General features: G+C 31.6%; 1 protein-coding gene across 16 annotated transcripts; it reads right to left on the bottom strand.

Moving 5' to 3' along the window:
- Positions 1-9,582: 9,582 nt before the first annotated feature.
- Positions 9,583-16,311, bottom strand: LOC8281823 (transcription termination factor MTEF1, chloroplastic). 16 transcript variants are annotated; one of them, XR_007216044.1, is made up of 4 exons: positions 15,341-16,311; positions 13,529-13,617; positions 10,952-11,026; positions 9,583-10,256 (listed from the first exon to the last, which is right to left on the bottom strand). XR_007216044.1 is itself a non-coding variant. In XM_015721350.3 (2 exons), the coding sequence occupies exon 1, from the start codon at positions 16,222-16,224 to the stop codon at positions 15,352-15,354; it is 873 nt and encodes a 290-aa protein (XP_015576836.1). In that variant the 5' UTR covers positions 16,225-16,310; the 3' UTR covers positions 9,583-10,256; positions 15,341-15,351. The 16 variants fall into 16 exon arrangements, 1 of the variants encoding a protein (XP_015576836.1); XR_007216049.1 differs by having other exon boundaries at positions 10,969-11,026; XR_007216038.1 differs by lacking the exon at positions 13,529-13,617 and adding an exon at positions 13,408-13,528 and having other exon boundaries at positions 10,952-12,616.
- Positions 16,312-16,766: the final 455 nt, after the last annotated feature.

The following is a 16,766-nucleotide window of genomic DNA, read 5'->3' as shown; positions in this document are numbered from 1 at the left end:
CGAAAAAAAATCACCTTACAATTATTATAATTGGTTAACACCAAGTGAATGAGACAAGGGCTTCTTAATTGCGGTTAAGACAATAATATATATGCATTGTATTATCGTAATACTATCTAGTTCTTTAGCTAGAGATGATTAAAGCTATGCAGTTCTCCATATACCAAGAACATCCCCACTAAGTACCATTTAGAAATGTTGTTAAAGGGATCTTTGCAAATTTGTACTATTTTATGAATAAGTTAAATCTAATGATACATCCAGATAAACCCTAGCTTGGTTTCCAAATAATTATGTTCAATCTTCAAAGTGAGCTTTTTTTGGGCTAAATCCAAAAGCTCTAAATACATAAGGCGGGTATACATATATTGGTCTTTATCAATAGGGGGTATGAATGGGCAACATCAATAGAGATGGTTGTCACATGATGATGTGAGACTTGAGATGAGACAATGCTGTTGAATTGCATAACCAAGAAACAAAAATGTTGGAAGGAAGTGGGTTGGGAGCATCCTATGTTCGCATTCGATTGTACAATAAAGAGTGAGGTTTCTTGTCTAAGAAGAGGATGTGTTCCCCTCAACACCCAATTCTCATGTGCTCGAGTTGGTTATATTGAACATGAATGCAAGGAACATACTTTTGGAATGATCCCCTCAGCCAATGGAAGATGTTAACAAACAAACTTGCTTATTAAAATGTTTCCCAAAACTGAAAGCTTCAATTGAATGTCATAAGTTATTGATCAATTTTAGGATGGTCTTAGGACGAGGCTCCCTCCATAACTCAAAATTATTAGCTCCTCTCGGACGAAATATTATATAAACTAAAGTATGTGTATTATTTGATTCGAAGGACGAACAGTAAAATATTATCTCAAAAAATTTATTTACAATTTATATTCAAAATTTTAATTAAATTATAATCCAAATAGAAAGAAAAAATAAGGGAAGGCAAGCAAAGATGTGTGACATGGCCCACAAATAAATAGTAGGGCTGATCATTAAGATTCTGTTGTAGCTGTTCCCTTGGAACCATATGGAAAGGAATGCAAAGATGGTGGAAAAGGGTACCCGCCATAACTTGCAACAACATGACAATTCTAATATGCATTGATAATAGCTATAGGGATTGCAAAGGTAACAGCAAACAGTTTCAAAGAGAGAGAGAGAGAGGAAAGCATTTAATTTTAGGTACAAACAAGAAAACATCATACATATATATGTATATATGCATGCTACTTGTAATTGGCTTTCTCTATACAAATGTTGGGTATGAAGCATGGTAAGTCAGTTAACTCTGTCTGAAGGCACAACAGCAAACAATATTCAATTCTCTTTACCAGTATGTACCCATGTGAGATGTGACTCTAATGGCTTCCCTTACTTTGGACCTATTCAATTCTGAGGGGCATGCTGCGGGGTTACACTTCTTTCACACCACGATATATTAGCTATTCTCATTGTAGTTTCTTATTCCAATCCAATTAATACAAACATACATATATATATAATATATAGTAAAAATCATTCATACAAATTCTATAATTCTATTTTATTAAAAAAAAAAAACCACTGATAATAGTATATAATGTATTTTAAAGAAAATTTGCTTCGAGTCAATTCACCAAAAAAGATATAAGATATTACATAAAAGATACAAAATTTAATCTGTAAAGAATTTAATAAATATGAAAATAAAAATAAATTGTAGTTACAAAATTATGATAAAAATACGTTGACAGATTTAATTTAAAAATAAAAAAATATATTATAATTGGAATAAAAATATTAAATTCGAAATGAATAAATGGAAGATAGAAGGGGTCAGCGGTTCAAAGAGAGGGTCGAGCGAGTGTTAGTATTAATAGTTCGAGAAGTGTGACATCTTAAGACCCACTTCTTAATGTTGAGGGACAGATACCTGCACTGCACACCCATTAATGCTTCCCTCACCTACATTTTTAACTACCCATTCATTCACTACCCTACACTTCTCTCCTATTCACCTACATTCCTATAACCAAAATCATTTATCTCTTTCAATACAAAATATAATTAATTTATGTTAATTGTTAGCCATAAAAGCCAAGATAGATTTTTGAATAAATTCTTGTGAATTTCACGCTTTTTTTTTTAATTTTAATTTCATGAGAAATTAACTCCATAAATGAAAGGAGATTTCAAAATTTGAAACTTCTATTTATTTTAAAAAATAATTTTTTTATTAATCCACTTAAGTCTAAACTGATTATATAAATATTATTTATTCTCCTTCCTTTCACATTTTAATTATATAATACATTTTTCATTTGATATTATTATAATACATTAATTTCTCCTTCCGTAAGGTTTCTTTTATTAGTCAACAGAAACTGAAGTAAATACCATCTTTGATGGTCAAATATTGCTTTAGTCTATGAAACCTGTACTAAACCGTTTTATTATATTTCTTTTCCTTTTCTCCTTTTCTAAATTAATTGTCTTTTTGCCCTTCTTGAATCATAATTATAGGTTTCCAGGCTTCCATTGAAGTGACATAGTTCAAACTTTGCTGTTGGGCTGTAGTCTAGCAATCCATTTAAATTGGAGGAAGGTGGCGGTAGAGAGCGACAATAATTTGATTTTTTTTTTTTTTATATTGTAGTTCCTTTTATTCTGTTTGATATATTAAAATAATTAAATATGTCAAATTACAAAGACTTTGACTAAAAAATACCAATTAAAATTATATATTATGGAAGAATCAAAACCTTATGAATTGAAAAAATCAATTTAAAGCTCAAATGGTTTAGAAAGCTAAAGAAGTAACGTAGAGTCATATTATAACGTCATAAGGTTATAATAATCACACATATGGTTATAATAAAATTGTCGAGCTGAACCATTTTTTCCTTTCTAAGTAATCTCACCTAATAATCACACATATATTTAAACCCCTCTCCTCGTGCATAACTTAAGTTTGACTGAGAATTCCACAGTTATTATGCTAAAATCACCTTTGGACACTAACTTGACTATCTTAACACCGATCTTGGACGGAAGGTCCAATGAACTTTGATGATTAGACAGGGAATCCATGTTCAATCTCAAGCAGACGAATCCATCATTATTGTTTTCTATAAAATAAATGAATTTAAAAATAAAAATTGACATTTTAATTTAATTTAACAGCATAATAGAAAAGATAGTTAGTATAATATAGTAAAATAAAAAGAATTAATTAAAATGTTAAGATGAGACTAGTAAATTATGCAAAATTTTTAAAATATATATATAACAATGTTCATTCAAAATAAACCACTATATAAATAGTATTATTTTTCAACATTATTAAATAAAAATAGTTAATTAGTGCAATCTCCTGCATTATTCACTTAGAATATTAAACCAGATTATCTAAAAATTCTTAATTTTAATCAAATCATAAAATCTTAATATGATTAATTTCGATTAATCATTGAATTTCGGTTACGTTTCAAATTAATGACTGAATTTGTCATTGATGGCCAACCTTTATCATTATTGGGATCCTGAAATTTGAAATTTTTACTATTAAGTCCTTAAAGTGAAAATGGGTGCTACTGAACCCTACATGATTTGGAGTAATAATAACTCCATTCTTGTGGTTTCAAAAGAAAACTCCATTTTTGTCAAATATATATATGATTGAGAGTGAGATCGGCCATCCACCTCCACATTTTCTCTCCGATCTCTCCTCTCCATTTTTCCCCTCCTTATCTTTTTTTTTTTTTTTTTGTTTCTTTACAATACTTTTCTACCAAGAAAAACACCCTTAAAAGTATCAAACATTATGCATTTCATCCTCATAAAGCCCATTTCCTTTTATCCAACTTATATTATACAACATGCATTTATTGAGAGTGATAAACCATAGTTGTGGAAGTTAAAGGAAGTGGCAACAAAGAGAAATAAGGAATGGAGAGAGTATAGTGGAAAGTGACAGATCATGAAACCCGATACAGTAGAGAGTTGCAGGAGTTATAGGAAATGTCAATTGAGAGGATGTAATTACAGTGAAAGAGGAGAGATCAGATCATTGAACCAAACAGTACAACTACAAACATTCTTTATTTTTCTTATTCCATTTTGTTCTCTTTCTTTTTTAATTTTTATTATCCGATAGCTTAAAACACAAACTCCTTACCTTTTTCTGGTTTAATATTTGTCAGTTAATGCCAAAATTCTTGGTATTTTGTTTTACAGTTGTACATCAATTTCTTTTGCAAGATCATATGTTTATTTTACTAGCATTTCATTAGAATTTAATAAAATTACATCAGTAGAATTTTATCTGTACTTGCATTTCATTAGAAAAATCTACAACTTTTTAGGTATTTTATTATTTTAGATCATCGTTGCTTTAAAAGTGAGAGAATCATATTCGTAGATATATTTAATTAGATTTTTTTATTTTTAATACATATACAATTAGGACAATGTATTTCATTAAGACTTTTAATGACTTCTATAGATTTTTTTTTTAAATCAATTACTTTTAAAGAATTTTTAAATTTTCAATAACTTTTACAGAATTTATATTAAATACCTCATGATTTATATAAAATTTTTCAAAATTATTATTAAATATATCATGATTTCTAAACTCCATCGAAATCTTTAAAAATCTTAATTTAACCCTTCTCAATTCACAAATGAAAGAAGCCAAATGCCATCCCCGAAATATTTGTTTCTAGTTGGTTAATTTATGAATGGGTATTTAATTGTGTATTTAACTTGATCATCCCCGAAATTCTATCTAGTTTTATTTTTATTTTATTTTCTGAGTTCTTAGAATGAAGAATAAATTAATAGCTTGAAGTGGTGGAAAAAACAATTTTAGAAGCAAAAAATTTACCTCGTGTTTGGTTAAAATCCATAAAATTTATTTGTAAAACTAAAATTCATATGCTTTCAATAAAGTGAAACTAAATCTAGTACTTCACATAATTAAATTTATGTGGAATTGATTATAATTAAACTAAATTCTAATATAATAGATAGAATTTTTAAATAAATTTTATATTAATAAGTTAATATATTTCATAGCACTAAAATATTTTTTTTAACTTAATCATTTCTATTTTACTTTTTCTCTCATGTCTTTTTCTCAAATAAAATGAGTTCTTTTATGAATTTCAACCAAACATAATATTAAAGCAATTCAAAATATTACTGATTTATATCATGTTTGAATGAAATTTATAAGACTTTTATAATATTTATTTGTAAATCTAAAATATATGTACTTTGAGTCAAGGGAAAGTTAATTTATAATTCTAAATAATTAAATTTTGTGTGAAATCAGATATAGCTAAACTAAATTCTAATAAAAGAGATAGAATTTTTAAATGAATTTCATATTAAAAAATTAAAATCTTTTATTATACAAAAATACTTCTTTCAACCATCTCATTTTCATTTTATTTTATCTTTCATATCTTTCTTTCAAATGAATTAATTTCTTTTAGTGAATTTCAATAAAAAAATGACGCTAAAAAAGACTTGATACTCCACTTCACTTATGGGCTCAATACTAAAAATGTAAAACAGTTTAGGGATCAAATTATAAGATTTTCCTAATTTCAATAGAATTTTATATGGCAAAAGGCACTAACGGACTCTCAAATTGTTATCATTTGTTCCATTAAATACTACATTTATTTTTCCTTTTTAAACAAAGTCGATGAGAGTTAACAAAACTCTAAAATTACCCAACTTTCTCCCTTTTTTTGGCTGAATTTGTTAAAGACTTTTTGGCTCCAACTTCTCATCTCTCTTTTTTTCTCTTCAATTTTCAGCCATTATTATTAGACCTTTCCCCTTCACTACTTCTTCTTTTTCACCTTGACAAATTGCTTCATGTCTTAACTATCCTAATTTTAATATATTAACCTAATCTTGTAAAAAGTATGTATAACAAACCTCGTCTTGTATGTCAATGCCACTAATTTTCGAGACATTCTCATTGCTTAAAGGTGAAACTAAAAGAAATTGATTATTGTCTAAAGAGAGTAGAAAAGTGAAAAGAGGATGGTGATGGATGCAAAGTAAAAGGCATGAAGAAAGAATATCGATTATTTTTCAGTTAACAAAGCAAGCCGATTGGATTTGATTATTGTATTTGGATGAGTTAAGGCTATCATGTTTTGTGTTTGATTACTCTAAATTATTTAATGTAATATTTGGTTGAAATTTATTAAAAAAATCATTTCATTTAAAAAAGATACAAGAAAAAATGCAAAATAGAAATGATAAAGTGAAACAAGATATTCTAGTTTTATAAAATATATTAACAAACTAATATGGAAATCATTTAAGAAGTTTACCTATTTTGTTAGAATTTAGTTTAGTTATAACTAATTTCATACAAATTTGATTCAGTAAAATTCTAAATTAACTTTCACTTCACTCAAATCATATAAATTTTAAATTTCCAAATATATTATATAAATTTTATGAATTTCAACCAAATACAACATTGGCATCTATAGTTTTTAAGTTAAAATTCACTTCTTTCTTATATGAGTCAACAATGTGACTCATAATCTTTTTTTGATAAATTCTGAAACACTATATGCTTCATCAGATTTTTCTTAAAGTAGCAATTTGTTGCGAATTAAAAAAAAACAATTAAAATTTAATAATTAAGAATTGTAATTTCTGATTTTATTTAATAGATATTAGAATTCTATTTTTTAATAACATTGAAATACTTATATTTAAAATGAATGAATGTGTTTGATAACAACGTCACGTGTCAAAATTAAAAAAATATAAATATTATCAAAAAAAATTGAATTACGTACCTATCGTATTATATTAAAAATTAAAGTGTTAAAAATGATTAAATATTTAAAATTTAGGTATTCAAATATGAATTTAACATTTATATAACATGTTATATGTCCATCATGTGATCCACACATCCTAAGAAACGAAAGTATACAAGCAAATTGTTCAAAGATTGAAGTTGAAAGAATATATATATATATATATATATAGAGAGAGAGAGAGAGAGAGAGAGAGAGAGAGAAAGAGCTAGGGTAGCAGTAGTAGTACAACTCCTACTAATACTACCACCACACAGCTATACGTGTATATGTAATTCTAACCCTATAAGCAAAGCTGATGAATGAAGTCAGCAGTCTGCAGAAGAAATGCATAATATTATTAGAATATTGTGAAGAGAGAAGGAAAGTGACATTCCAGTTTTATCTTATACTGACTTTCTGTATCAGTTATATGTCCAAACAAGGGGATACCTCTAAAGCACTTATGATGATGCCACATATGGGATAATAATGGTGGCATTGGGAGGTGCTTAACTGAACCATTAATAATTTATCATTGCTGATACAAATATTTATCAGAATTCAGAACCCAAAAAAGCTTTAAGCCTTTTCCTTTTAACAAGAGATGACATCATTACTTCAATTTAAGAGATAAGACTAGATATGGTAAATGAAGTAGGATTTGCCTTCACCAGCTTTCTATTTATTTTCTTATTAAGATTAGAAAACACAAAAAAAAAAAATAAAAAAAAAAATCATACAATAACTTGCGTCAGAGGCGATAATGATCATTAGCGCAAACAATACTATAAATAATTTTACTCTGCATAATTTGAAAGAAAAAGAAAAGGTAAATAGTGAAGGGTTATAAAAAGGGGAGGAAAGAGAGGGGCAAGCATGTGAATATAGAGTTATGATTCTATAGTGTAAGAGTATTTAAGAGAAGAAGTTAAGTAACTGTGCATGAAGGTGGTGGTGACAGGTGAGGGGTGAGAAGGGAGAAAGAAAAAGGAAAAAGGACAGAGGGTGTTGATTTTGTAAGAGATTTTCTTACATTGATTGGGGGAACAGACTGCTTTACCAACATAGAGGAATTGTCTGGACATGATCCATGATGTTTTTCCAATAGTTTTTTTTCTCATTTTTCTATTTGTTTATCTGAACAAATTAAAAGAAGAACGAACGAACGAACGAACAAGTGATTCTTTCTTTGTACCTGTGCACGTGCGTAGACCCCTTTCTGCTGTTTCATGTCAACAAAGCAGGCCCAACGGTTCATGGCCCTAAAGCCTGTTTTCTTTTTTTTTTCTCTATTCAAGTTTATACTTTTCATCCTTGCTGCGTTTATTTATGCTGTTTAAACGCGCTCATGGATAGATTCTCTTTGCTATTTTATTATTTTCTTTGTTGGAAATTTATTATAAAAATTATTTTATTTGATAAAATTATATATATATATATATATTGGATGAGATATTTTGACCTTTTAGAGTATATTAACTTACTAATATATAATTAGCTGTATATGATTTTTATTATTATGAATTCACATAAAGTACATAAATTTTAGATTTATAAATAAATTTTACTAATTTTAAAATTTCAACCAATCACAATGTAATAATTAATAATATAGTCGAATTAATATCTTGTTTATGTAAGGAACCCGAAGATATCTATGCTTGAACTTCTCCATCTACTAATATTGGTGAGATTTATTATTTTATTGGATAAATGCATCTTCAGCCCCTGTACTTTTATTATTTTTAGCAATTCTTCTTTACTCTTTTATTTGTTCACATTGAGTCAACGTCTGATTAGTTAATTAGTAAGGCAATAGTTTGCCAAGATGATGATAAGTAGCTGGCCCGAGAGGATGATTAATCACACTAGGACTAAAACATGGCCCAAACCCCTACGGAGGGGTAATGGAGAATTCTACATAATGGATGAAAGCCCAACGGAATAATGGCATGTAAAGATAGAAGGTTTTTAGATCGTGAACTAATTTTATTTGGGAATAAGGGAATTAAGGGTCATGTGCTTGGATCTATGAATAAAGTTAAATTAGGATATGAATATTTTGCCAGCGGCTTGAGCTAATGAAAACAAGTACTAGTATATCTCAACATTTTTCCCAAAAAAGCAAAAAGAAAAAGGAAAACATTAATATTGTGATAAAATACAAAAGAAGATAAATTAGATAAATGTCTCATGGATGTACGAAGTAATTGATGAAATAAATCGCAACCGTTTTCTTAACGGATATGTTTATAAATTAACTGGAACCTAAAAGTACTCATTCATTAAAGAGATTAATTAAGATAGCTAAAAGGGTTGATGTGATAGAAGATGTTAATAATAGGCAGAGTGAGTGAGAGTGTTAAATGTAGGGACAATTTATGTTATGTTGTGTATTAAAAGTGAGTGAGAGAGAGAGTCTCTCTGAATGAGCCATTTTCAGCTAAACAGACCCCACCACTGCTGTCCCTTCGGTACCCATTCTTCAGTTGTCAAATTTGGGTTTGGCCCCAGATTTGTTGCTGCTTTCCTGCCCACTCCTCCATGCCACCATAATTCTGGGAAATTTGCAGAAGGAAAAACCAAGTCATTCAAAATGCACCTTGCATGGGATGTCGGGTCGGTTTAGCAAGGACTTTCATCTTTCAATTCTCAGTTTCAGCTTTTAACATATTTTCTTATAGTGCCATCCGATTTTATTTTTTCATTTGATCTCTTTCAACCAAATCTTTCCTTTCTCCAAGCCATTTCCAAAATTTATTTATTTTTTTCCCAAGTTAAATTTAAGTACAACCGAAATGATTTGCCATTAAGGCAGTAACGGTCTGCTTTCTAATGCAGGAGAAAAGTTCAACTAATTCACTGCTGCTGTCCACTGGCACTACGGAAGAAACTAAACCTCACGCTCTCTAATCGTTGTTGATTTAATCCTCCTCGGTCTTACAATGGACGCCGACTGCGTAATCTGTGTGTTATCATCCCCTCCCAGTCAAACTTCTTACTTCCATATGAAAATATGAATATACATCCAGACATCGTAGCTAAATGACACATGACAATCCCTCCAACATCAGCACTTTATTGCCATGGCGCAACAAAGTTGCTTGCTCTAAGCTCCTCCCCCGTGTCAGGTCATTGTCATCACCCCTGAAAGCTTCTAAGGTTTAAAGCAAAGCATCAAGAGTATGACTATCAGCAATCAGTATTTTGTTGATTTTTCCCATGCCACCAGACCTGCACTCCTCCACAAACCATCTAATCACCAAGGAAAGAGAAGAATTCACAGTTCCGCCTCAAACTGACCCGCAGAATTGACAGTTTCTCCAGTACGGCCCCATGTAGTATTAACACTGGAGGAAGGGAAAGAGAGGCCTGCCAACTGGTGAATGATCCTCATTTGCTTTATTCTGATTATCACCCCCTGCCCAAATATTACTGAAAATAAGACTTGACAATAGAAGATTCTCTTGCAAGAAGGGGGCGATAAAACAGAACAAAATTTTAAGGAAACCAAGAGACATATGAGAACAAAGTTTCATGGATGCCAAGATGTGGGTCAATTTTGCATACTAGAACATGACATTCGACAAAGAGTTAATGCATAGTGATTGCCCAGTGAGGCATAAAACCAACAACATAAAAGATAAAATAAGAGAATAACAAGGACTGCATGTTGACAGAAAATAATGAGGCTTTAAACTGCTGCATTACAGAGGCCCCACCAACGGAAGGCAGTGGCTAGGGTAGGGCATTCTTGCATTCATTAAACAGACTGTAAAGCATTTTGAAAACAACAGATGAATAGTTACGCATAAATGAATTAATCTTGCAATGAGCCATGTATCATTTCTCATAAATAAGCGCAGGGATGCAAAAACCAAAAAAAGATTCATCAATCAATGAATTCAGAGTCAGACGATATATTGTATAATGCAATAAATATCCAACCCAATATTTGCTGTAGGCCATAGTTATCGTGTTCTACAGTTGATGTATCATGCAAGAAAATTAAACTGAATGGAGAGATTAAACAAAAGGATCACAATGACGTGAGAAGAAATAAATGAAGCAGAAAAAAAACTTCTTAGAATATGGAGCATAGGGATTAAACGTTACTTAGCAGAATGGTTTACATTCAACATGACCCTAGCCCATTGACCATAATCCGCATCCAATCGCTTCACCTTCCCACTGCCCACAAGTTCCAGCAAGTTAATCATTGCAATATTTCTTGGCTGTCTTTGTTCCAAAAGTAGGAAAGTACTCCAGTATAAATATAGAGATCTACAAAAATGTGCAACTAATAGATTATTTATTCAAGTTCCTTAAGAGTTCATGCTTATTCAGAAAAACCCAGTAATTATTATATTTTCTTAAATGTGATTTATTCATGCCACACCCTTCATGATCATAAGAAACCAGCGGAGCAGGTTTGACAGATTCTTTATACTGTGTAATTTGTGCAAAAAAATCTTAAATCATTGCATTTACTAAATTACCCCACATCTAGGGCGTCATTATAAAATGCATAATAAAGAACATTTCCCAAGAACTAGCTTAGCATCAGCAATCACAAACAATCACGAACATGACATCCAAATGCCTCTCAGTGACATTCTAATCTCTCTAACATACTAAAATGTTAAGCAAGTGAAACAAACTGAACGCCTTTGTACACATTCTATCCCACTAAAGGAAAAAAGAAATTCGAGTACATATATATCAATCTCAAGGTTACAACTCCCGCCAAACCATGCACTTTTATTAAAGTATTCACTGGTTATGCCATTTTACAGATGGAAAATTATCAATGCAAATTATTCAGGAAGAAGCAACACACCAAAATAAAAAGAAATGTTACAAAAAAGGGGGGGAAAAAGGCTTTTGCTCTCCAACTGCCACCCTCTCCCCTACTTTCACATTGAAGGAAAGGAAGCTCATATGATAAAGATTATGCTCAATCACCATAATATTTTGCTAAAAGAGCAATATTATGATAACATATGGATAACCAAGAGGAGAGCTGAAAATTTAACTTTGAGCACTTCAACCATGACTGGGTGCTCAACTTTTAGTATCTTGGATTACATAACATAGAACAATTGTGAAAGGAACAATGTATGATACAGCCTATGGGTGTGAAGGAGGACGTGCAAACCATTAACTTCCTTCCCAAAAGAACTACATAAGAGTTTAGATCAACAGTCTGGATAATTTGTGCACATGTGTGAAAGAGTCCTAGAAACTACAAAGAGAAATTAACCTGGAGAAAGCAGAAAATAAACAACTCCATGCAAGGAGATACTAAACACTGTAGGTGCATAAGCATTGTCCATGAGCACCAGACAGTAGGCAACTAACATGTACCAACACTTTAGAAAAGTAAACAAGCAAGTTTCACCAACAATCTTCAAAATATTTTAGAAGATCCTTAGGACCTTTAAAGTTTTTATGTTAAATAAGTTGAAATTTAGTGAATAAGCACAACCGCAAATATCCATTAAAAAAGGCAGCAGCATCAACCATCCACAAGAGTCAGTATAAGCATTTCTATATACAAGATTTTCAAATAAAAAGGACTAATAAGAATTATGTAAACTAGGAATCCCCTGAAAATTTTGATATAAATCCTCCTAACCAGGTTAGCTATCTATATTATGCATCCCTTTTCATAAATACAACCCAAAAACCAATCTTAAAAATGAAACTTGACCTTCACATCCCTCCCTAGCTAAAGACCCCATACCATTTGTAAACACAGAAAATAAGAACGGCTCCATACTGCTTAAGAGAGAGAGAAAGAGAGAGAGAGAGAGTAAAGGTTAGTTTGCTTATTCAAAATGGGCCTACTCAAACTTTGCAGAAGAAGTACAGTATAATTCTCAAGCCCAACTTTATAAAAATTAAACATGAGAAAGGCCATCTAAGTATTAGGCCAATAAAACATAAAACAGCTCTGTAGTTTGTACCTGGTCATTGAAAAGAAAGAAAAGTTATACAGACACAAACCAAAAAGGAAAACAAGACCCATTGCAGCTCTATATTTCAGATTCCATCATCTGTTCAAATTTAATATCTATTTTCCTCTGTCTCTCTTTTGTAGCACTAAATTTCTTTAACTAAAGTTTAATTTTCCTTAAAGAAACTGAAGATTTGGAAGTTAGGGTTTTCAATTCTTTCATAGTAATCTCTCATTAAAATGCAAAATAACTTCTATATTTTATGAATTTAATTTGATTAAATGCATTTTTTTTTTAACTGTGTGAAGGGTGTCATGTGAATCATTTCTCAATATTAATGAAAACTGAATATAGCATAATACTAATTAATGTGCTCATGAGTTTAGTTGAATTTTTTTATTGCCCCCTTACTAAATTTTCTAGTTCTGCCCCTGGGTCCGCAGAACAACCATTGTGCCTCTTTTCAACATCCAAATCTCTTATGTTCTTAAAATCAGTAAATGAGAAACTTAATGCTTTCCCAGAATACCCAAAAGTTAATTCTCATATAGATCAAGAAACTCTGCAATGCAAGATGAGTACAAGGCCCAAATGCTGTAAGACCTAACAAACCTCAAGAGATGAAGTCTCTTTAGGTATCCGCAGAGTCAGACCTCGCTCTCAAGTGTCCATTTTTATCCCAAGAAAGGACCACCGACCAAATAAAAGCCACAATCTTATATGAAACCTTTACCTTCAAAAGTGATTAGCCAAACAGTAAGAGGTGCATCAATAATATGACATGAGGAAAATGAGTAAAACACGGACTTGCAAGATAATATCCTGGAATAAAAAAAGAATCATATTAATCCAATCCAAAGAAAGAGAGAGGGGGAAACGGCAAGAGAAATTAAAGATATCAGTAATAAACTAAAATCCCTCATCCATGAATATGACTAGAAGATCATTGATGTGACACAAAAATTTGAAGAAATTAAATATCTTTATAACTTGTGGGAATTTCTTAATAAATTAAACACATGCAAAACCACACTCCAGTCAGAAATCAATAACCACAAAATCTATCCAAGGATGCGCAAGTTATAATGCTTTTCACATAAGTGACAGGCCATAAATGTCAACAAAAATCTAACTAGACTAAACCATACAGATTATTTTCTTCCAATATGTTAAATTTAAGGAATGTTAGAAGCCAAGAGGTTGGCTTTGTTCCAAGGCAATGATTCGTGTGTTGGACAGCAAAAAAGTACAACTACTTGAAACAATTTCCACATTTGAAGCCAGTGATAGAAGAGATTTGAAATGTATGCAACCAAGGGACAATAGGACACACCACAGCCAACTTGAGAGTGTAGCCCATGGCACGTCAAGCTTCCAATAAAATTGAAAAAGAAAAATAGAAAGCAGAAGTGGTGAACAATGCAAATGGTTTCTTCAAAATCCAAAGTCAAAGTTCAGCTTTCTTTTCTTTCCCCTTTTAACTTGTCAAACTAAAATTACTTGATGAAGCCAATACTTTTAACTATATCAAACTTTAACATCCATGTGGACTTATATCAGTTCACTAGGTGAGCTCAAGCTCTACTTGTCAGTTCGTTAAACAGAAGGAGCTTAGCCTGATTTCAAATTTAGGGATAGTCATGAGGGTGAACCTAGCTGTACAAGCTAAAGCTGAATAGTCTTAAGAACTCGGCAACATGTCTCAATAGCTCCCTCGCCACCATTGGCCAATGAGGTTTTATAAGTCTAGGCCCTAGACTCATTACATTACAATATGTCCTTAACTATAGTATCATGCTTAAATTTCAAATTTAACATATTGACCTTCTCATCGGCTTACCTATTCATTTGGGTTGTTGCGGAAGACTAAGCTGAAAAGCTCTAAATCCTTCCAAGAGGACAAGATTTCAATTTACTTTATTCAATATTTCCTCTGAGAAAGAAAAAGAGACGGGTGAAATTTGTTCTTGCTCTCAAATCTCAGAAGATTGATGAAATTATTTGATTGAGATTGCAAATCCAAAGAATTACCAAGATTGAAAATTTGTAGATATAGCGTGACTGACACAGCATAGATAGAGGGCAGACATGCTGCTGAGACATGACAATTTCTGCTTAAAATTCATGTGTTTATTTCATCACCCAATATTCTATAACAATCAAATATCATACTTTGGCTCCTCTATCTTTATGAATCAGATTCATCTTGATCCATAAAGAGGATATTTTCCGTCCCAGGCCAAGAAGTTTCACCAGCAAAGTAAGACCTAACTCCTAAAAAATCACAAGATCTTTTATCCTTTAAAAGTCAGAAATTTTACAGCCAAAAAGACTCTGTGTTCTAAATGCAAATTTCAACATCCATGTTACATGTCCAGCAAAGAGCCCAAAACAAAACAGCTTGAAATTCTAAGCCCTAATAAAACATATTCAAGGGATATTAGAACCCGCATATCAGATATCAACAATTACCTAAAACAGCCACATTTTCACTATCTGATAAAAAAACCAAAATAAATAAACAGTTAAGGTCAAATCAACTTACGAATGGTGCATCTAAGTCTCCTCCCCAGCCATTGCTAACCGCATTTCAAGCAATCTAGCATTGAATTCACCATCACTGACCTTCAATATTTTCCACAAAGGAAGCTGAATTCCACAGTCAGCCAACATTCTATGTCTAGGCTTAATCTTACGCTCCAAACTAAACGAAAAATACTGCGGGAACCTCTTCAATTCCTCCAGGTCCCCATTCATGTCCTTTAAGAAGTAATCAGCTTTAGGCACCAAATTATTCTCAACACTAAAAGTCAAAATCCCAGGTGATCTAACAACCATATTTTTAACATCATAAAACCTAAATCCTAAACCCAACAAAAACTCAATCTTACCCATTAAAGTAGTCTCAACATTATATACTAACAACATTGTTGTTTGAGAATTAATATCAAAGGGACCTACGAAGCCAAGATAATTACGAAGAAAATAAAGTGCAGGTCTTAATTGATTATCTACACTAGAAACTAACAATCTAGGACAGCGAGAAATTGATTTAGAGATATCAGGAAAGGGGATTTTGACTTCATGGATAAGGAAATCAAAGATTGGGTAGAGAGAAATATGTGGGTCTGAGGTGAGAAGTATTGGGTGCATATCGAGAATTCGGCCGATTTCGGCGCGGCGAAGACCCATTGAGGTGAGGGAGTGCTCGACGGAGCGGAGGGTGGAGAGAGGGGTGGATCGGAGATCAGGGTTTTGGGTTAGGGCTTTTTGGGTGTTGATTTTGAGGGATTTGAGGTAGTGGAGTTTGTCGTGGAAGAGAAGGCCGCTGTCTGTGGTTTTCAGAACGGATTTTAGGGGTTTTGGGGGGAGTCTTGGAGGAGGCAGGAGAGACAAAGGAGGGAAGTAAGTTAGAGTTGCTTTGTGCATTTTGCTTTCTTTCTTTTCTTACCATATCCAAATGAAAGAGAGAGAAGCAGCAGCAGCATCAGCATCAGCATCAACAAACAGATAGCGAGCGGGAAGGAATAAAGTCCAATTTGACCCCTAAACTTAACGCTTAGGATCGAATAAGCCCATTTTAACCTTTTCGGCTCATTTACTATTTAGTCCAAAAAATTGTCATTATGCACATTTAAGTCTATATTATTTGCTATGGTGTCAAGCTCGTACCTTACAATTACTTTTTATAGATATAGCAGGAAGAATAAATCTCGATTTTTCTCAAATTTCTCAAAATAGATCCTAACTTTTTATTCAAATTAAATTGGCAATCACCTAAACTCTCTTTAACCCTAAACAAAATGGAAAACGCAAAACTTATTTACTATCATCATTTATGTGTTCAAGAAATATAAATATTAATCATTTAGCCATAATTATAGATTTTAAATTCTTAATTTTTTTATCAAATCTATAATTCTAAAATTCTTCAATTTAAATGAGGCTTAAGTTTTTTTCTAAAAGAATTA

This window comes from Ricinus communis, chromosome 1 (assembly GCF_019578655.1).
Source record: "Ricinus communis isolate WT05 ecotype wild-type chromosome 1, ASM1957865v1, whole genome shotgun sequence".
Taxonomy (NCBI): domain Eukaryota; kingdom Viridiplantae; phylum Streptophyta; class Magnoliopsida; order Malpighiales; family Euphorbiaceae; genus Ricinus; species Ricinus communis.
This window is presented reverse-complemented; position numbering and strand designations above follow the sequence as displayed.

Bases quoted from the DNA above. Each gene is read 5' to 3' on its own strand.
- LOC8281823 (XM_015721350.3), bottom strand. From the start codon at position 16,224: ATGCACAAAGCAACTCTAACTTACTTCCCTCCTTTGTCTCTCCTGCCT.